At 40.0% G+C, this 23,342-nt stretch overlaps 1 protein-coding gene across 4 annotated transcripts in view; it reads left to right on the top strand.

The window, feature by feature from the left end:
- Positions 1 to 23,342, top strand: part of TRPM3 (transient receptor potential cation channel subfamily M member 3) — a 593,929-nt gene that overhangs the window by 493,970 nt on the left and 76,617 nt on the right. For all 4 annotated transcript variants that reach the window (XM_067569296.1, XM_067569294.1, XM_067569295.1 and 1 more), the window contains exon 9: positions 20,526 to 20,598. In XM_067569296.1, coding sequence (XP_067425397.1) covers positions 20,526 to 20,598 — 73 coding nt within the window. The remainder of the gene's footprint in view (positions 1 to 20,525; positions 20,599 to 23,342) is intronic.

Below are 23,342 nucleotides of genomic sequence, written 5' to 3'. Positions count from 1 at the left end.
TTTTAAAATGCTGACACTGCCTTACCTGAGTGAGTGGCACCACTGTAGAATTACTCAGTTATAAAAAGAATGCACGTAAGGAAGAAATTATAGATAAGGGATGCAAGCCACTGCCTACTAAGAGGAAACTGACTTGTGAATCCCAGGAGCACATTTCCAAGTTAAGGAGCCACAGGATAAGATTTAATTAGTCTTTTGCCAAAGGGAAACAAGAGAATCCCATCTCTATTTGACATCCATGAATAATGAAACCTTTTTCCCTCCCTTTTGGCTGTCATGTTTTCATTTTCTTTAGTGGCAACCACTGTACTGCTATGGAGCTAGGTTCCCATTATAATTGCCTTAATTTCCATAGTGTATAATCTGACAATAAAAGTTCATTCCAAACTGACACTTGGCATGCAAGGTGGTTATGCCATTTGTTATTCCAAGGTTAACAAATCAGTGCATCATGCTGGAATACCCCAGCACAATGAGCTAAGTTCAGAACAAAGATTCACTCTGAACGGTGATTTTACTTGCCGTTTGTTGGCTTTTCTCTCAACCGGAGATGGATCTAAATTCTTCCAAAACTCAGAGATGTAAAGATCCAGTGTACTCATCTCTCTTGCTGTAAAGTTCACATTCACACCCAGATCCAAATTTTTCTATAGATCCAGGGTTTAGGTGCAGCCCATTTGTTATTTACATTACTCAGATGCTGGTGAGTGATCTAGCTAGTTCTTTTCGATTCTAACCATGGAAAATGCCTAATTTCCTTCCTTCATAATTGTTGCATGAATGGAGATCATTGTCTTTGGAGGTTTCCATTTTGTCAGACAAAGAAGGAAATCTTTCTTGGTAGGATAGGCTACGCAATGAAATGATACAAGCCATGGTACAAGCCATCACAGAAAAGCTGAGGGAGTACTGAATGAGATGACTGCTTCGTTTTGAGACCATGAGATTTGGGATATGTTCCAGAAAGAACAAGAGCTAATAGCAATGGGACAAAGACCACAAAGAAGACCCAGAAATATTGAAGATGGAAATGACGAAGGGTGGTCTCAGCTTGGAAAACACACTTAAGAAGAACATTTGGTGATGAAGAACAAGAGCCACCAACTCCAAAGGATGGGATTAGGTGAATAAGAATAAGAATAAGAAAAATCTATCTGGTTTCAGCCACCCTAACAAAGTTCCTAGGACAATGGATATTGGCAATGAACCTGACCCTGTGAGGTGTTGAGCATAATCAGCTCCCAGTGAAGACAGTCATACTTAGCAGCTTGCAAACCAGGTCTATTGCATTCACAGTCTAATTAGACACGAGTCACAAACACAATTTACAGTTCATTACTACAGGTCAGAAATGACATTTATTTTACCTTATTTATTTTTTAATAAATGGGCTTTTAGTGCTTCATGAATCTATTGTCTCTTTTTCCTCCCTCTGGCACTTTCCCAAAGGCTGAAGTATTTATTTAGATACACTAGTTAAAAGAAATCAGCTTTCAAAACAAGTTAATGAATAAAATTCCTGATAGCTGATGGCATTTTTTTATACTGAAGAGGAGGTACCATATTTATGAACAGTAAAATCTGATTTTCTAGAGGATTATGGCTGCTCTGTTGAGCATATAATTTGGCAGTAAAGATCTGAAGGAGAGCAGTTATTCTAGGCAACTAGTGATTTACTGGTTGCTAGAACTGACCTTTAGTCCATCAGAACATTGTGAGCTTTTTAACATGAAATGAATTTATTCTGAATTAATCTTCTTGATCTAAAGTGAGGAACTAACCTGTATTATTACCTATTAATTACCTATTATCTTTTATTACCTATTAATATGTAAAGACAAATAAGACCTTGTATGCATGCTGTAATAAAGACCAATAAAAGATACTCCGTTAACTCAAGAAGTTTTGAAGTGCTAAGTAAAATCCCTGACTTATTTATTACATTCAGTAAGTATGTCTTTCTCATTTTATCTGATGTGCACTGCTCATATGTTTAGTTCAAATGAAGTTAGCTCAGAATAAGTAGTTTTGATCTAGTAGAAATCGTGTTCTTTGACAAAAATTACAATCAGAGAAATTAAATTAAAAAGTTTCTGTTGCCACTTAAAGCACAGATTTGCTAACATAAACTATGTCCTTTGTAGCATTAGCAACCGATTCAGGAAAGACCACTGTCTGTTATTTTACAGCCTGTTTCTGTTACTTCAGTAATGAACATTAAGGCAAACTGTTATTGTGGAGTGGAAAATGTTTTACATGAGGTGATGCAGATACTGGCCAATTATTGAAACTAGAAATCTGGGAGGGTTTGGGACTTTGTCTAGTTTATATGCTGTGTTCATTGTTTATACATGTGCCCAGGCCTTTTATGGGCACATCTTAAATAATTATTCAAGACACCTTCTCTTTACCTTTTCCAAATCCCTCATGAAAACGCACCTCTTCAAGCAATCCCTTCTTCTCCTTTCCTCTACTGATCAGTACTCCTCTAGCCCTCTCTGTCCTGATCTGTTGTCCTATGTTTGTTTGTCTTGCTTATTTAGACTGTAAGCTCTTTAGGGCAGATAATATCTACAGCCCAAGTGGACTGCTGCACCAGCATAAAGCCCTGTGGGGTTTATTACTTATTATTTGTGTTGCAATAGTATAGTGTTGCAATAGTAAGAGATCTAGTCATGGTGCAGGATGCCATTACACTATGCATTGTACAAACCCTTTAGTCAGGGCAGTGCATGGACACAGCAGTCTATTCCCATGTTGTGTACTGCAGGATTGAGGCCAGTGTTTGTAAAGTGCAATGTAAATTTCAACATTATAAATGCTTTATAATAATAATGAACCTGTTTCTTCCAATTGCTGACTGATCAGTAGTTCAAAGGACTGCTAACCAGCCTGGAAGGTAATAAATAATTCATAGCTATTTTTGGTGATATGTTCCTGCCTTAGCCAGTCTGATTTTGTTATCAGTTGAAATATGGAATATATATACACACATTTTGTAATGCAAAATAATATGCACACCCATGCAATACAAGGGTTTGTAGATGATATCTTAAAAAGCAAGAGCAGAATTTGAAGTCTGTGGCAGAGTAAAGGAATTGAAGCTGGATCTCCTTGAATTGAAGCTGGAGGATCAGGATAGTGTCCTTACCGCTGAACCTTCTATCTTCTCCTGCCTCTGAAACTAATGTTTTCAGTTTCAATTAAAAACAGAAAACATAGCTGCTGACTGGGTCAATTTTTGAAACAATGCACAGGAGGAATGCAGACAAAAGTCCTTAAAATAATGACATTCAAACAATATATCTCCACTACCTACAGTTTTAGGCATTTGCTTAACAGAGTCTTACTTCCTTAAAGCACTAGAACTTCAGTTCTAGCTCTCTCTTTGGTTAACCCTTAACTTTGCATGGTTTCCATATTTAACACCCCGAAAACCTGTCCAAATCTGGAGTTCTTTAACAGATGTGGGAAAGAGACAGGTTACAAGCCAAAACTCTTCCAGTGATAGCCCAGTAGGGAGCTAATTTGCTTGACTTGTTTTTACGGATACATATAAAGAATTTTTCATCCTCAAGGTTGTTTGGTCAGCAGATACACCACAGACCCAGGTTTAGTAACAACAGAAGCATATTTATTCAGATATAGACTTCACAGAGCATGTGATTTTTTGTCTAGCTCATGGCTGCCCAGAAATAAACTACTCAAGAATACGCTGCTAGAGGGTGTCATACAAGAAGATCATAGAGAGCTCAGGTTCTAAAAGATACAGATATTTCAAACAGTATACAAATAGGCCATCACTACAATGAAGTCGTAGAAGTTGAACCTAAACACCTCCATCCATGGAAGAGAAGGCCCATTGCTTCATTGTCCTCTGAACCCTTTCCAATGAATGCACCAACCTAACAAGGCAATAGTTTCTATGCACACTTTATCCTGTAAATAAGTTCTATAGAAGGCTTCTTCCAAATATGTCCTGGCAGCAATGCCTGGTTTTTCTAAAATAAGCGGGACAGTGTGTGAGAGTAGTAGCCTTCTAGTCTCCATTGGGGTTAGTAATCTGCAATACGTCTGTTTTAAACCCATCAAACCTCCAGTTGTTTAAAATTCAGACTAGCTTCCAAGAGGTAAAGCTTCAATATTTTATTCACTATGCCACTCAATTCCCATTTTGCTGTTAACCTATTTAAGTCACTTTTTGTTTGTAGAAAAAGGAAAGCTGTAAAGGAAACTTGATTTTGTATATAGTCAGGGCATCTAAAGAACACACTTTCTCTCTAAAGCATAAGAGATAATGGATGTTCCTTTAGCATTTTAAAAATTAAATGAGATCATATTTGTTTGACATTCTGTCCCTGAGTCAATGTGATGAAAGAGGTCAGGAATTACTGCTCCATTTTAAATGAATATTAGTGTCTACTCACCTAAATACACCTTACTTCCCCTGACTCTCGTTTAATTCTTGAAATTCCCAGATCTGACTGAAAGCACATTGTGTTTGTACTCATCAACTGTTGATGTAAAAGCATGGTTCAATGGTTTAAAGCATAGGAGATGGAGTCAGGATGTCTAAATTATATTCCTTTGCTCTGCCACTTCCTTGCTATGTGACCTTGAGCAGGTTACTCAACATATGTGTTTGTTTCCTCATCTATTAAAAAAAAACAGAGAGAGACAACAATATGTCTTACCTCAAAGAAATTATGGTTTAATTAAGGTTTGTAAAATGCTCTGAGATCCTTGCATGGAAGATGCAATATAAAGTGCAAAGATTTATTATAGGTGTTATTTCCACCATCGCCTGGTTTGTCCAAGTGTCCAAATAAATGAATGTTCTAGTTGAAAGATGGGTAGCACTGAAGTGGTTAAATTAGAAATACAAATTTAGGTGATCTAAATTCAGACACGTGTTTAGTTGAAGTACTTAATGGCATAATTATAAATTCCAGACACAGAGGTGTAGTTGTAGGAGAGTATCACACACACTCAATCGTAGGGTTCTTGATGCATCTGTGACAGTGTTTATCCACAGAGAAAATCTTCCAGTTACACAGGAGAACAAAGCAAACATTCACACTATTGTATATTTCAGAATTTTGACTAGATCTGTATGTGTTGTGCTTTGTAGAACCACTGCCCTAAATATATGAATGATCTTTTTTGTTTGTTTGTCTCCTGCTTTTCTCCACACTGTGAGTCTGATCTCTCTCTCACACACACACACTCTTTCAGATCAAGGAAGAAAATGCAAAGAGTTCTCATGCTATTGGGTAAGGAGGAATTGTAAAAGTTCTGAATTTACAACTAATGATCCAACTTTACCCCCTTTTCTCCCTACCTCCTTGCCCTCACCTCCTCTTTTGACCTGCAACCCTGGATCATTTCACTCACCAAAATGGCCAATGACTTGATCTGATTTTCTCTAATCACTTTTCTTTCTTTCCATTGCTGAATTCTCCCAATCTGACCACCATCTTGTCTCCTCCAGTATCATCCACCTGCTCACCCACTTACAGCACATTGATCTTAGCTATGCCCCTGTCCTAAACTGCTTTTTACCCCAGCTACATAGGGTTATTAGTTGCCACGAATCTCAGACTTTATATTGCTGACATTTTTAAGTGGCTTGTTTTTGTTAAACTCTGATTCTGCTCTAAAGTGTCAGGAGAATATTCTGGCAGAACTGGCTGAATTATAAATGCTAAAATGTATGAGAGTGATTTGACTACTTTGTAGATAGAACCTGTTCTAGCAAGAGAAATGTAAGAGTTTCAGAATGTATTAATAATCCTGCCTGCGCCACTGCAAATGGAGCCGACTTTTCTTTCTGATGTATGTGACTATATGACACTGATGTACAGTACATGTGTTGACAAGAGGTGAGAGAAGGCACTGGCAATATATTCAAAGATAGTTAGAGGGAGCAGGAACATCATTTTGAATTAATGCTGGCTCACTGCACATTTCCCCCCACAAAAAGCCTGTACTAAACTGATGGTGAAAAATATGACCTCTCTCCTAAAAGGACGAATAACCTGCTGTGTCTTAATATGTTTAATATGCTGTAATATGATTAGAGCATATAGAAGGAGTACACTGCTGCTGCAGTTTAGCCTGTATCCTCAGCTGTCCCTTGGTCTGACAGCAGGCACCATCAATCTGAGACATAAAGAATAAATTTGCTTCTGTACTTATGGGCTCTCTCCCTTGAGACTCACAGAGTAAAATGCTTTTCTGGGTAGCTATGTGCTGCATCCTCCATGCTCATATGTAATCATTTCCTTTCTTTTCATATTGACCCTTGCTAGAAATCTGAGCTTATTTCAGTCCTTCCCTTTCCTCATTGGTAGCTGAGATTTACCACATTAGAGAAAAAAGTGTTAAAATATATATTATATGCAAAAGTACTAAAGAGGGGGTTGCATTGCCATGCCAGGGACACGCATTCATTCCCAAACTCCTTGCGCTGGCAGGGGCTGCAGGCACAGCAAAAGAATACACTCAGGTGCTGGGAGAGGAAGAGCTTTGCTTTGTTCTTGAGCCACTCCAAGGGTTGCCACCAGCCCAGGTTATCCTAGGGCCACGGAATCATAGAAGAGTATGGTTGGAAGGGACCTCAGGAGATCATCTAGTCCAACCCCCTGCTCAAAGCAGGACCAACAGCAACTAAACCATCCCAGCTAGGGCTTTGTCAAGCTGCACCTTAAAAACCTCTGAGGATGGAGATTCCACCACCTCCCTAGCTGCCTCACTACCCTCCTAGTGAAAAAGTACTCCTTCCTAGACAGTCATTTCCCATTTTGTACAGTGCAATTGATTGTTCCTTCCTAAGTGGAGTACTTTGCATTTGTCCTTATTGAATTTCATCCTATTTTTCTCAGACCAATTCTCCAGTTCGTCCAGATCATTCTGAATTATAATCCTATCCTCCAAAGCACTTGCAACCCCTCCCAGCTTGGTATTGTCCATGAATTTAATAAGTGTACTCTCTATGCCATTATCTAAATCACTGATGAAAATATTGAACAGACCCAGACCCAGATCCCTGAGGAACCCCTCTCGTTATGCCTTCCAGCATGATGGTGAACCATTGATAACTACTCTCTGGGAATGATTTTCCAACCAGTTTTGCACCCCTCTTATAGTAGCTCCCTCTAGGTTGTATTTCCCTATGTGTTTAAGAAAAGGTCATGCAGGACAGTAACAAAAGCCTTACTAAAGTCAAGATATACCGCATCTACTGCCTCCCCCCATCCACAAGGCTTCTTACCCTGTCAAAGAAAGCTATCGGGTTGGTTTGACGTGATTTGTTCTTGACAAATCCATGCTGACTGTTACTTATTACCTTATTTTATTCTAGATGATTGCCTAATTATTTGCTCCATTATCTTTCCGGGTACAGAAGCTAAGCTGACTGGTCTGTAATTCCCCGGGTCGTCCTTATTTCCCTTTTTGTAGATGGGCACTACATTTGCCCTTTTCCAGTCTTCTGGAATCTGTCCTGTCTTCCAAGACTTTTCAAAGATCATCCCAGATGTCCCATTTGTGTGTTTTGTATCTCAGAGGTACCAACCCTAGCCACCCCTCTTACAGATGTTTGGAATAGTTACAGTAGGTTCCAGAAGAAGTCCCAAGGTGAAAAAGAGGGTCACTGTGATATCGTTAGGGAAGGGATTAAATGAGTCAGTGGTCCAAAGAACCATTGTTTTCAGTAAATAGTAAGAAACAATCAATTCACGATCCATGTTCCTGAGATTCTGAAGTTGGTGTTGGGCTGTGACTGCTACCCCAATTACTGCTGCTTCTGCTCCCTCTAGAGGTGAAATTGGTGTTGGGCTGTGACTGCTACCCCAATTACTGCTGCTTCTGCTCCATCTAGAGGTGAAATGCACTCCACCAACATAAAGAATGAACTTTCAGGCACTGGTGGTGTATGGAGCAGCTGGGGAGAGGGGGATTAGGCTGGAATAGTGGCTGCAGCCCCTCTGTGCCAATTGTACCAGATAGTGGGGCTAGTGGACCACATAAACCTGAATCTACAGTCCATGCCCTAGCTGACCCCCATGATGGTCTTCTGCTCCAGGCTATACAGAGTCTGTCCAAAGACCTTTACTTAGCTCTTACTGCACCTCTTTGTGGCTGATCAGTCAACAGATCCCTGCCCAGTACCTTAGCATTGGCCTTCTACATCCAGAAAAAGGTAACTCTGTACAAATGGAAGTCAATGCGGGCATCCATCACATTGCAAGGTCGGAGCCTAGTGTTGTGAAATCTTTGAAACAAAATTGCAAAACTACTCCAGAATCAAGGGGTGATTTTGCATTTTGTCATAATAGGTCCTTGTTTTACAAAAAGAAATCAGTAAGGCAGTGATACTCAGACTGAGGCTCACGATCCGCAAGTAGTGACTCTAATGCATCTCCCGTGGCTCTTGGCAGCACATGATATACAAACACTGTGACTTAATTATTAACCAGTCAGGATGCTTTTATTGTGTTATTAACCAATTGTAGTTGATAAAATAATAACAGTCATTTTGTTGTAAGAATGATATAATATATAAACTAAATATTTCCCCTGTCATACTGTTTAAATATGAATATACAATACTATAAAAAATGAAACAATGAATTCACACTACTGTGGCTCTTTTAGGAAATGTTGATCACTAATTTGGCTCCTGAACCACTAAGGTCTGGGGATCACTGCGCTAAGGTCTAGCATATCTTAAGGAAGGATGTGCCTATATTGGGCAACAAAATGTTTGCATCAAAAACATGGGAATTTTTTCTGTGTGTGTCTGCAAGTTTTCATTGAGAAAATAGCCATTTTGTAGACATTTCTCATAAAGTAAAATTGTGAAAAAGAAACATTCCCTTCCCTACAACATACATTAGTTGTGTAAATATGTAACAAATTATCATTTTGCAAAATTACAAAACAAAAAAGCACTCAGATATTCTATAGTAAGAATCCAAAATACTGCAGCAACACTGTTGTAATGAGCATAGGTGTTTTAGACACTTAACCCAAATTTTCAAACGTCTCCATGCTGTGCAAATTTGGTCTCTGTGCCTTGCACACAGGCACTGCAAAACAGCATGTATGTCTTTTATATACACACACAATCTGGGAAATGCTGTATATTTGATTACAGATGTAACAGACATTCTTTTTGGAATGTAAATCATTTTTGAATGCTCACTATTTGCTAAGCTGCATTCAGCTACAACAAAACAACCTACAGTTATTTGCAGAATTGCAATGCAGAATCACAGTGAAGGCTGCTATAGGGCACATCATATTAGATAAAACCTACCATGACAAGGCAGAAACCACATAGAAAAGGGGAAGAAAAAGGGACTCTGTCGGGGAGGAAAGGGGTTTTCACCAGAAAGCTGTGCTGATTTAAAATGAGTGATTTGGATAAGAATCCTGGGGTCAGGGCATTTTTTTTCTTATCCTATCGCTCCTGTTTTAATTTGGTTTCTACCTCCCTTGCCTGAAAATGAGTTCACTATCCTCTGGACTGTAATTACCACTGGCAAGTATCACAGTGTGCTGAGATCATTATGCCGGCAGAGACAGTCTGGTTTGGCACTGTGACTTCCCAGCACTTTTTTCTAGGAAGGATTAGAACACAGCTAGTTGTCTCTAGAGGTTAATCCTGGTCCCATTAACGTGCATCCAGTAAAATCTACACTAGGGGAAGTAAGACTTTATCAGGACTTTTCTCTTTCTTTTTCTAATATTTTTAGGTGTGATTCCTGGTCCATATACATGGTCTTCCTGCACCTTAGAATCATAGAATATTAGAGTTGGAAGGGACCTCAGGAGGTCATCTAGTCCAACCCCCTGCTCAAAGCAGGACTAACCTCAGCTGAATCATCCCAGCCAGGGCTTTGTCAAGATGCAGCTTAAAAACCTCTAAAGAAGGAGATTCCATCACCTCCCTAGGTAACCCATTCCAGTGCTTCACCACCCTCCTAGTGAAAAACTTTTTCCTAATGTCCAAACTAGATCTCCCCCACTGCAATTTGAGACCATTGCTCCTTGTTCTGTCATCTGCCACCACTGAGAACAGCCTAGCCCCATCCTCCCTGGAACCCCCTTTCAGGTAGTTAAAGGCTGCTGTCAAATCCCCTCTCATTCTTCTCTTTTACAGAGTAAACAAGCCTAGTTCCCTACATCTCTCCTCATAAGCCTTGTGCACCAGCCACCTAATCATTTTTGTTGCCCTCCGCTGGACTCTCTCTAACTTCTCCACATCCTTGTTGTAGTGGGGGGCCCAAAACTGGACACAATACTCCAAATGCAGCCTCACCAATGCTGAATAGAGGGGAATGATCATTCCTGATCTGCTGGCAATGCTCCTACTAATGCAGCCCAATATGCTATTAGCCTTCTTGACAAGCAGGGCACACTGCTGACTCGTATCCAGCTTCTTATCCACAGTAACCCCCAGGTCCTTTTCTGCAGAACTGCTGCCTAGCTCATCGGTCCCCAGTCTGTAGCTGTGCATGGGATTCTTTCGTCCAAAGTGCAGGACTCTGCACTTGTCCTTGTTGAACCTCACCAGATTTCTTTTGGCCCAATCCTCCAGTTTGTTTAGGTCCTTCTGTATCCTATCCCTACCTTCCAGGGTATCTACCACTCCCCTCAGCTTAGTGTCATCTGCAAACTTGCTGAGGGTGCAATCTACCCCATCCTCTAGATCAGGGGTGGGGAACGTCCGGATATAAGGCCCGCGAAATCATTTGGTCCGGCCCTGGCGGTGGGGGGGGGAATTCAGCGGGAATTCGGCGGTGGGGGGGGGGGAATTTGGAGGCGGCGCGGTTTCACGGCGGCGGGGGGTTCCGTGGGGGGGGGGGCAGTGCCCGCCGCCGAAACCCTGCCGCCGTTTGCCCCTTTTCGGCGGTGGGGGGGAATTCGGCGGCAGCGCGGTTTCACAGCGGGGAATTCGGTGGCGGACACTGAGCCATCTTCCGCGTACCACCATCAGGCCCTTGGCAGAAAAAAGGTTCCCCACCCCTGCTCTAGATCATTAATGAAGATGTTGAACAAAACCGGCCCCGGGACCGACCCCTGGGGCACTCCACTTGTGACTGACTGCCAGCTAGACATGAAGCCAATGATCACTACTCCTTGAGCCCTATGCTCTAGCCAGTTCTCTATCCATTTTATAGTCCATTCATCCAACCCATACTTTCTTAACTTGCTGATAAGAATACTGTGAGAGACCGTACCAAAAGCTTTGCTAAAGTCAAGGTATATCACGTCCACCGCTTTCCCCACATCCACAGAGCCAGTCACCTCTTCATAGAAAGCAATCAGGTTGGTCAGGCATGACTTTCCCTTGGTGAATCCATGTTGACTGTTCCTGATCACCTTCCTCTCTTCTAAGTGCCTTAAAATGGATTCCTCGAGGACTTGCTCCATGATTTTTCCAGGGATTGAGGTGATGCTGACCGGTCTGTAGTTCCCTGGATCCTCTTTCTTCCCTTTCTTGAAGATGGGCACCATATTTGCTTTTTTCCAGTCATCAGGGACCTCCCCCAATTGCCACGAGCTTTCAAAGATAATACCCAATGGCTCTGAAATCACATCAGCCAACTCCCTCAGCACCCTCGGGTGCATTGCATCCGGCCCCATGGACTTGTGTATGTCCAATCTTTCTAAATAGTCTTGAACCTGTTCCTTTAGCACTGCAGGATGTTCACCTCCTTCCCATTCTGTGTCGCCCAGTGCAGCAGTCTGGGAGCTGACCTTGTCTGTGAAGACAGAGGCAAAAAAGGCATTGAGTACCTCAGCTTTCTCCACATCCTCTGTCACTAGGTTGCCTCCCCCATTCTGTAAGGGGCCCACACTTTCCCTAATCTTCCTCTTGTTGGTAACATACCTGTAGAAACCCTTCTTGTTCCCCTTCACGTCCCTTGCTAGCTGCAACTTTAATTGTGCTTTGGCCTTCCTGATTTCATTCCTGCATGTTCGAGCAGTATTTTTTTAATCCCCCCTGGTCATCTGACCAAGCTTCCTATCCTTCCTCACTAAAGAACATTACTGTTGATCCTACACAGTGAGAGGCACTCTGCTTTCTCTCTCATTGAGATAGGATGTTTATTCCTTCATTGTTATCAATTACAAAACATCTGGCCTAAAAATACATGTTTTGCTCTTTGCATATCTAGAAAAACAACAAGGATGCAGCAAGGAGGGGGCTAGACATAGTGCTAGACTCAGTAATCATGCAGATGCTCGTTGCTGCTACTTTTGCTGCATGTTAGTGCCACCCATTGTTGGAAATAGGGATGCTTTGCTCCTGTGTCCAAGTATCAGGTAGGATTTGGTTCAAAGACTCAAACTGCAATATTGGGCAGTCCTCCTCTTAAGGCATTTTTCTCAAATAGGCTATTTGCTTTTGTGAAGACAAGAAAAAGTTATTTAAAAAGAGAAAAGAAACCAAAGGTTTGTGCTGTCATTGTATCTTGGGCTTGTTCTCTCGCAGGCCTCCTGCCTCAACCAAGTGCCCATAAGAGTCATGGCATGTCAATAAACAGTATCAGCATTTCCAGAAGATGGAAACAACAACAACAAAAGACAACAAAAATCATTTTTTTTCTTAAAAAGAACTCAGGTTAACATCAGAGATTCAAACAGCCAGTTTCAAATGAAGATGATGTGACTCAATCCAGAGGGAAAATGGAGATTCTTCCCCCACCCCACTTCACTCCCCTCCCCGCCCAGAAAAGGAATGTGATTTTTCAGGGTCAAAAGAAACAATTGAGTATATAAAACAGAAGTTTTTTCTCTAATACAGTTTCAAGCATGCTTGGAAGAATGGAAAACTGTTTAAAAATTAGGTTCAAGCCATGTCTGCATACGGTGAAATCCTGAGTCTAGACTAATAATTCCCTTTTTCCAGTTAGCAGATGAATGGCAATACCAGTCTGTATAGTATTATAAACCTTTCACTTCTTGCCTCTTAAAAGATTAAAAATAATGCAGTCTTAAGTAGAGGAACATAATACTTTTTGAAATATAATTTAAAATAATTTATTTTCTTTAGCACTCTAAGGAAATGTTTTAATATGTATGTTTTCTAATTTAGGGATGTTTGATTGTTCTCTCTTCATTCTTCTGGGATAAAAATCAAGGCTATTTGCTTTCTGTAGTTCTGTGGAGGTTACAACATTTTCTATGTTCACAGTAGGCTTTAAAAAAGAAAAGGCAAAGGGTAAAATCATCAAAAGCCTAAGTCCCATTGAAAGGGAATGGTGCTTAGACTCCTAAATCATGTAAGCACTTTTGATAATTTTATCCTAAAACTTTGCTAGCTCCATTTCTGAGGAACTGGCAAACATTTTGAAACTATACAGGGGAATTCCACAACTGCCTAAGAGTTTTGATCAGCACCAGAAAAGTTGCCAGATGGTAACTCTTCACCAGTTAATTGACAGGTCTCCATTAGACTGGTCATGCAAAACAAGCAAAAGCTATCGCAGTATCATGGGGAAGTGTGTGCTGTTCAAATGACCTTTAAGTGCTGTTGCTCTTTAATAACATATGACAGTCTTCTAAAAAACACCCCACCATTTCTGTCCTCTGTATTTGTCAGCCAATATACTACTGGGAAGAAAAGAAAGAACTTTTCTGCAAACAGTTTACAAATGATGTGCAAAAATTATAACTTTAATAAATTAATCAAAAAATGAAGTTTTATTGGCATCTGTATTAGGGGTTCCATTGCTAGAAACAACCAGCGGAGTATAGGCAAAACCACAGAACAGTTTAAAAAATGAGAAGCAAAAAGAGCTTCCCTTCACTGCACTGCGCCAATGGGAACCACATTCCCATTGACGCAGCACTACGTCACTTGAGGGAGTGGTTTTACTGCGTTGACTTCTGGATCAACTGAGCAGGTCTTCACCAGTGTAGACATAACCTCAGACCCTTTGACCTATCCAGTCCAGTTGACCTATCTCTGCACATACCATGACCTCATGGAGTTCCTTCCTTAGTGTCCAGAGGAAAGGGGAATAGTACAGCATAGGCAGTTGACTCTCCTCCATTTTACATGGGAAAGAGGAGATCCAGGTCAACACAATCAGATACAGTGTAAGGGTTCTCAATTAGAAGATAAATAATTTAAATATATATTATATATAATAGACTGTTCCATGCAACAGATATGATTTAGGGGCTAGGCAATTAACTTATGAATATAAAATAGAGAAAATAGAGTAACTATATTGCATGACTTGACCAAATGATAACTGATCTACTACTAGTATATAAAGAATGTAACCCCAAGGAGGCAGTGGGTTTCTTTAAGGTGGTCCATAAGGTGAAATAACTAGAATAATGGATTAAAATTAGAAAACAAAAATGTAAGTAAACATCAAAGAACTGTGGAATAGTCTGTTGTAGGCCTATCACTTAAGTACTTTAAAACGATCATTATTATTTTAGAGTTGCTGTAGCAACCCGATAGTTAAGGTTGTGACTTGTGTTCTCTTAAATAAATCAGATCACCCCCCAATCAATTGATCACCACCCAAAAAGAAGTTTAGCTAACTTTTACACAGCTGAGTGCATAGATGTACAGTTCTTTTTTATGTTAATGAGAGTGTCATGTATGCTCAGCCAGTGAGGGAAATACTGCGACTACCATTAAAAAGTCCATGTTTGCTTCATTTACCTTTATCATCTGTACTTAGAATGGGTTACTCAGCAAATATCAGTGCAAATTTAACTACCCTAAGTGGTCAATGAGATATTTTAATAACATCAAGATACTGCTTTTCAGTCTACTGAGAAGATTTACCCTACTAGGCTAGCTGGAAATAGTTAGTAGAAATCAGGAAACAGACATTAATGATATTTGAAACTAAAATTCTATTAATCGGTGAGGACATCTGGCACAAAAAGGTATGAGCCAAATCCTGAGATTCTTTCTAACTCCTTACTCAGTTAAAACTCTCAACCTAGACAATGGCCTGTTACAGAAAGGTGTTCAACATGAGTAACTCAGATTTGTTTCCAGGTGTGTTATGCGTGCTTTGCACATCTCAAGCTCAGTGAGAGTTTTGCCTGAGTAAGGACTTCAAGATTTGGCCCTACAGGCTCATCCCTATGGTGCGGGAACTAATGGACACCTAAACAAACCATAGCCCTATAGAGCATATGTAAAAATCCCTGATTTATGACTAATTACTTTCTTTTTACAGCCACTCAAAAAAATATAAACCTGGAAACAACAGTCCAGTTCATCTTTGGCCCCTCATCCTTTTTCTCTGAGAAGGTGAAATACCCTTCGTCATGGGTATTAGCACAACTCCTGATTCCTATCCATGCATGCCTCCCTTTCTTCTCGCCTCCCTTTCTCCCTGTCTCTCCCAGGTTTTATTTTATGTGGCTTCTTTGTTATCCCTTTTGTTGTATCTTGGACAGTAAACAAAGGTAAAAAACAAAGGAGTGACAGGTGCAGATGTATTCCTAATGAAAGCTGACAGGAACACGCAGCCCTGTTCTTTAATTAACAGCCTAAGAATTATAGAAATCATTCTGCAGTAAGGTTCAAAATCATCTACGCTGACAACTTTTCACATATTGCTGATCTATTGTTCAGTACAGATGCATAAAATATTCCTGCAAACCAAAAGCTTTTTTCCCTCAAATCTACAGTTATTACCTCAGGAAAAATTACATCTGAATCCACCCGGTTTGATGACAAACTGTTGGCATTGGTTAAAAAAAAAGCCTTACTGGTTCTGTAATGAGGACTCTATAGACAGAAGCCCATCTTTCTGGAATGTAATTCCATCAGAGACACAACTATTCAAACATTGCCCCTTGACCATTTTAAAACAAATGCTCAGTTACCAGGGACAGACCTGAATTCAAACATTTCTTAAGATACCCATCAAAGGACATAATTGTGGTCAATTTGGCAAAGGTAGGTGTGGGTGCAGGGCTGGTGAGACACAGGGACAGAGCAGTTTGAGGAAAGCTTGCACAGTGTCTGCCCACAAGATAGCCCCATTTCAATGCCTCTCTTTACATGAGAGCAACATTCACCTACTAGAATTAAGACGCAAATTTACACAACAAGCTTTCACATTGTAGGAACCTAACCTAAAGCTACAAGGGTGCATAAGAGATCTCAGGATTGATTATTACAGGTAGCAAGAGCCCACAGCTAAATTTGGGCTGTTGTTTACTGGAGACACTAAACAGTTAAAAAGCCTTCTGAGGAAAAGGGGGAGTGAGGCGCCAGGGACTGTCCAGGTGTAGGAATAAAATTGTAATTGTAACTCTGTAGATTAATTCATAGCTTTTAATTCATACCCTTATTTGTGTCAACCTCTATATGGTTATTATTGAAATCATGTAACATTTGAACTTCTCTCAGTCATACTCCATATTGTGAATGTAAAACCCCATTTTGACTTATGTACTCCATCTTGTGTAAAAACCCCATTTTGACCCTATGTACTCCATCTTGTGTCAAACCCTTTCTAAACCTTTAGATGAATAAGATAGTTATCTGAACAAGGTATGAATGGAGGGTGTATGTGTGTGTGAGTCAGACCCAAACTGCCAGCTTGTCCTGATGAAGTTGTCCTGATGAAGTGTGAAGTCCATCCTAGGCTGAAGAGTGTGAACACAGCCTCAAAAAGCAAAGAAGGATCCACCCCAGAAAAACTTAATCAAACTTAATCAAAGACATCAAAGAACAAGCTGAAAGTCACATCTGCTATTGTACCAGCAATCAACGGTCACCGAGAAGCGACGTGACACAGCAGAACTGAAAAACCTATAAAAGACTGGGTGAGATTTCAAGGCTTTGGGGGAAAAAACAGCGTTCTACACATCATCTAAAGAAGAGCATCGGTGCGCGCCCGACAAGGACCCTGCTCTCCTCGTGCCCAGCTTCCCTGGCCAGGTAGCTGCCACGAGCCACGAACTCCAGCAACGGACCCTATCTACGATCTCAAGCCACGACCAGGACTGGTAGCTATATATATAACTATAGAATGCTTTCTGGTACGTTTGGGCGCGTGTGTGTGTGTGTATGTGGGTTTAAGTTAGTTATTACTTTAGTTTTTGTCAATAAATGCGGCATACTGCCTTTTCCCCTTGAAAAAGTCCCGAGTGCTTAATTTTGCACAACACAGGGAGATGTCAGTGAGCTCTCTAACAGGGAGACAAGGGGACAGAGAGGCTCTGTGGAACACTCTATAGGGAGTTAGTCCTACCAGGCTTCTCATGTGGAAGATGGTTAAGCATCTGGTAAGCCAGAGATGTGTATAGGCTGTTTTATTGTTTTAAAAGTCTGTTTTCTCTTAAATGTCTTTGTTTTAAATAAATAATACGTTGCTTTAGGGAGGTTGTCTGGTTACTGTAATAACCATTGTCGTTGCTCTCGGAGGGAAGAGAATTAGAAGTCTGAGACTAGGTCAGACCTGCTGAAGTAATCACAGTTAGCACCAGGGGACTGCAACCCAGGACTGATCTGTGAGTAGGACAATTGCACAATTCTTGAAAGACAGATGATGTCTTGAAGCCTGAGATGGGGGGAGGCAGGGATGCTCAAAGAGACCAGGTAGGGGTTAGACTTACAGTGAGCCTGATAACTATGACAACGAGCAACTGTAACCCTCTTTGAATTCAGTGAGAATGGCAGGTGCTCAGCACTCGTCGGATCTGGACCATGGTTTGCTTATTCTGTTCTCCTCCTCCAACATAGTATCACTTTAGAGTGCATGCTGTCTTCCATGTAAACTGAGTCCCTAAATGTTTTGTGCAGATTACAGAGAAAGAGAGAGACAGAGGGAAAAAAAGTTGTTTTCTCACCTTAGATCAGAGATGAACCATTTTCACTAGAAGAAAACCCATGCCATAGATTTTGGCTCTCATTCCATAACAGCCTAGACCTCCAGATAACAGACTTTATATTGACATTTTGTCCGAAGAGCAGCTCATCTCAAAAGGTTTCAACTATTCAGGGTTACTGATAGCGTCTGAGATCAGTTGATTCTGTGAGACATCCACAATTTGGAGCAAAAGTGTCACAAGATTTTGCCCTGATTAGATCTAAACTCAAACACTATCCCTCCTTTGGTCTTGAACATGAACCCCAAACATTAGACTAAAACTGAACTGCGTCTCAACACCACTTCCATGGCCAAGCTCTAGTTTAATTATTTGTCTCCATTTCTTTTCCTTCCTTTTACTCCCTGGGTTTTGCTTTGTGTAATTCTTTTTTGTCCTCAGCTTATTTAGCCTCTATATTTTAAAAATTTGTTTGCATTTTTTACATTTACCTATGGCATTTTTACTATTATTGTAATGAAAGGTTTATAGTTCTGCTTTATTTTTAATAGAGAAACAATCCACTCTGCTGAAGTGGTATCATTTGTTTGGTTCAATGGTTTTTTATGAGTGTAGTGCTGTATGTGCACAGTGCTTCTTTTTGTTCCCCTCCCTCCTGTGATAGGTTTTTCAACCTTTGTGTTTATTCCATGGCTTGTGGCTACAGCATGTTTTCTGAGTTGGCATGTTGCTGAGTATTTGTTGACTTGCCATGTGTGGTTTGTTCTTACATGATTCTCAGTTCTCTTTGTTTCAGTGTTCTCCAGTCCTATTGGATAGACCTGTTGTTTGGCCTTCAAGAGTAGGAAAAGGTCTTTGCCGTTGAATGGTATCACGGATAACCACAGAATGAACACAATACAATGTGCTGATATCGCACTTAGATGTTTGATGGGTGATGTTGCATCATTGGAATGTCACATTATCACCCACTGATGCAAAATCACAACAAAAACTGAAAAACAATGCAAAAACTGCAAAAAACAATGTCAGATGTTACACTGAATATTTTGTGGCCTCCCCAACCTCAAACAACACTATCCCCCTACTCCCACAGTTGCTGATGATGATAAAGTTTCTCCTTTCTTCTCCTCCTCCTCCCTCCTGAAAGAAAGAAAAGGGGAAAAGGTTGCTCCTCGTTCTTCCTCCCAACTTGACTGCATGGTCCTTCACCTCCCTGTACTTCAATTTATCCCCTGTATAATGGGGATAATATTACTTACCTACGTATCCAGAGGGTGATAAATTGAAGCACAAATCAAGTAGCTCAAGCTAATAGAACTCACATGCTCCATTGGCAATTTTTGTTTTTTTAAGAGAAAGACTAATAAAATCAAGAAATTCAGTTGCAAAAAGTTTACAATGTTAGAGCAGAGAAGTCATGATTCCAATCCATGTTTTTCCAAAGTAAGGGGGCTTTTGGGATTCAGCTAGTTTGAAAAATTAAAGCTTAAATTTTGAAGTTCTTATCTGGATCCAGATTTCTGAGAGTTGTAGTGAATTGGATCTGATGTTCCTTTCAGACCCATCTCTGTATTTGATTAGTTTTCTATCAATATTTCTATAAATCTCACATTTTGCTGTGGTTGGAGAAGTAGATAGGGAAGAGAGGGACAGGTTGAGAAATTTAGTTTGGATCAGCGTAGCAACACAGTACAGTACCATTCAAGGGAACTGAGTTACGACAAGTGAACAGCTTTTTGAAGAAAGTACCCAATGTCAGTTGCTACCAGGGACAGGAAAAAGCTGACATAAACCTGATGCTATGACATCTAATGTGTTACTAGATAAATGGCACAGATAGGCTGTAGTGCTTCTTGGTGTTCTTTTATCACAAGTGAGGAGCGGTGTGAATGATGGTGGGAAGCGAGAGTTTTATTCTTCATAGCAATGAGATAGCAAGAGAATTTACATTTGTAAATGTTTAACCCCAGCCTTAACTAAGACTTAACTGGCCTAAAAGAAGGGCTCCGCTCTATCATTTTTCAACAATGGCATTCCATTTGTTCATTACAAGATCTTTATGCCTCCTCACCAGCAGCCACCCAGTCTTACATCTGCTTCAGAAATTTCTATATTTTATGGCTGGATCAATGACCCCACATGACCAACCCTGCCTTAGAACTCATTCTAAGCCTTGTTCTTGCTTTAGAATATATAATTTGGATGATATGTCTGAAACCATGGTGCTGAGTACAGTAGTGGTTTGAATGGTAAACATTTAATGAGGCTCATTCTCCATCAATTCCATCCTCTACTCTTATAAGCCTATTGCACCAAATTCATCCCTGATTAATTCCAGTGCCGTAATACATTTGATCCATTAAATCTAATTTTAATTTAAAAGGTGGATTTAGTTTCCTCCTTAATTTTGGCCCTGTAGCTATCACTCAAAAGATTCTTTCTGGATTCTGTTACATGGTCATTAATGCCACTTACTAGGACCCACTTGTGGTGAATTATATTGCACAGAAATCCTATTTGTGTTAATGCCATCTAATATACTTACTGCTATATGACTATGGTTAGACAATCACTTTGCAGCCATTGTGGTCTTTTGAGATCAAATGTTGCTGCACTGATTTAATTTCTATGCGAGGAAAAAATGAACAAGTTTCTGATAGTGGCATTGTCTTCTAAAATTGCAGATTACGGTATTTCGCATGGGATCGGAAGGACACCAGGACATTGATTTAGCTATCCTGACAGCATTACTAAAAGGTAATTGCTAAAAGTTTCAATGCACAGTGAGTCCATGAAAAAATCCAAATTGATTAACTCTGTCTCTGATGTACTGCAAACTGACATTTATTGACAGTATATATACAGTATGTAGATGGTAAATTATATGAAGAAACAGCAAGTACTTGATACTTCAGCTACTTCTCAGACTGCACAATCCAATGCATGCAGTAACATTTAAAACATCTATGGTTTCTTCTCCTTAAATCCTTAATCTTAACCAACAGTACTAAGTCTGTCAGAAGAAACATCAGTGTGAAAGAAAATAGAGACAAAGAAACTCAGAGAAAGAATATTTAATGTCACTGTAAAATGCAGGCATCTCCATGCTCTGTAAAATATACTTGATAGTTTGTTTGATTTATAACCGTCTGTTGTAAATTAGTGTTTGTAATCAGTTTTTAAACAATAGCTAATTGGGTCTACTTTCTTAATTTAATTTAATTTTTTTTGCCAAACAGTTCTGACAAAAAAGAATTGTGGTACATTGTTATGCAATTATAGGTGAGATGAACTGCATGATTGTGCTTACTTTATTATATTATGATGAATCACAACTAATTCATCAAATGACATAGGCTCTTTATCAAAACTTGTCAGTTAGATGGCTGCTTGGAGATGGTATCTCTGTCTTCTGTGTTAGTTATTCATGCATTCTGGGGAACCAACAGAATGATGCACTGGATGACCTGCCATAATACAGTGGTGACCCTTAAAATTTTGCGAGTTACCTTAGATAACAGGTAGTGTTTGCAGATAGATAGCCATAACATTTGCAATATTCAGTGTCTTCCTTATAATTCGTAGAGAGGAGTACAAGTGAATACTCCAGATAGAGGTAACCTAATAGGTTTATCTTAGGTAAAATTGGCATGATTTTAAAATGAAACTACACTACATCTTTATCTCTAACTTTGGTGATCCTATGAAGGGAAATAAGATACAGCAGGGAGCTACTGGGCTAAATTCTCAGTGTCAACTCCCAGCTGACAAGTGTAAGTAAAATCTGGGCTACTGCATAGGTAATGATCATATACTTGAAAAACTGCTCAATTTGCCCAATCTGTTTGTTTGTAGCCCCATAATAATCTAAGTCTATTCTTCTGTTCAATAAGCTTAAAAGATTGAATTATGACAAATCAGCTTTTTATTTGCTTTTTAAATATTTTCAAATTCTGATTCACTTGGGATCCAATCTTGCAGACACTCACACAATTAGTCTTAGCTCTCATGAATCATTGTCTTGATTTCAAGGTATGATGCATCAAAAAGGTACAGGTAGTTCACTACTGAATAATATCTGCTTGCAAACACAAAACTAATTTAAACAAACGGGAATTCTGTGCTAAAATAGAACTACTTGCATGATTAAGGGCTACTCACCTTAACCCTGTAGCTATCACACAAAAGATTCTGTCTGAGTCCTGTTCCACGGTCATTAGTGTTTGGAGGATCTAGCTCTCCATTTACAAATATCTCATATTTGTTTTTGAATTAATTCTTTATGGAGTAAAAAAATAAGTGTCTACTACTGTCATCCCTTAATTCTTTATCACAAACTGTATTGGCTGAAAAATGGAACAATATTTTGAAACATAAGCAGTTCTTTGAAAAATATTTCTGGAGTGAACTGTAACGGCTGGCCACCATACATAAACAGCACACAGGGTATTTCCTATTCCCAGGTCCCCCAGTACCAGTACTTCTGCCCTCTCACTTGTACATCTGACGTTTCTAACAACTCAACTTCTGGGTCCATTGTGAAGAGGCTCTGCGCGCGCGCGCGCGCACACACACACACACCATTGTTTATACAGTATTAAAATTCAAGAATTCTAATAAAAGCTGTATGTGGATATGAGGTGCAGGATGGGGTGCATATGTTGTACAGCCCTGATGTGTCAAAGTATGCAGATCATAATGAACCCTTTCCAATATTTCTGTGCTCCCCTATCAGAAATGGTTTAAAAAACAATGAAATGTGATAACATCTTTTTTATGGTCTGATATTTGCATGAAGTCCCAGTGATGCGTTCCCCCTTGATTGATAGCAAGACCAGTTAAATTACTATCATTGTGGTGAATTAAGAGCCAGAAGATTAGAGGATATTTTGGGGGTGTTGTTCTGCTGTCTAGGAACGTTTCCTACAACTGCCAGCAAACCACTGCCCTATTTCCAGGATGTGGTGTGTGTGTGCTGCTAGGTAGGAGACTTGGATTTGATTGATGTGACCAAATTCAGCATTGATCTAAGAAAGTGCAGCTTTCTTTTAAGTTAATGGGAATTGTAACTGCTTATTCTAGGGCTGAGTTTCCCCCTTGGTCTCTTGCTCTGCAGGCTGAAAGAATCTAGGCTTGCTGTGAAAGAACAGTACTCAGTCCCACTAGGGAGATTAATACCTTGTATAGGATCCATAGCAAGTCCTTTGGTTAGTGGACTGGCATATTGTGAGAATCAAAAGGTGACGAATAGTGGCTGTGACATATGTTACAAAGCAGGAGGGAGTATGGGAGATCCTCCTGGTACCAGGAGAGATGCAGATAGCACCTCCTCTCTCACAGTCCCTTAAGGGGTGTTAAAAGTTGGCCAAGTCTTCAGGTGGTTCAAGTTCGGCTTGACCTAAGAGTTTTGCTCTGCTTTTGATTTCTGATGATTGAGCATAATCACCAGGCACAGAAGAGCCAATGTACAGTGAAATATCAGACACCTATGTCTGATGGTC

This window comes from Emydura macquarii, unplaced genomic scaffold, assembly GCF_026122565.2.
Source record: "Emydura macquarii macquarii isolate MOO-44397 ecotype Brisbane River unplaced genomic scaffold, CSIRO-AGI_Emac_v2 contig_2897, whole genome shotgun sequence".
Taxonomy (NCBI): domain Eukaryota; kingdom Metazoa; phylum Chordata; order Testudines; family Chelidae; genus Emydura; species Emydura macquarii.
Note: the sequence above shows the minus strand (reverse complement) of the source record. Positions and strands in the feature narration are given on the sequence as shown.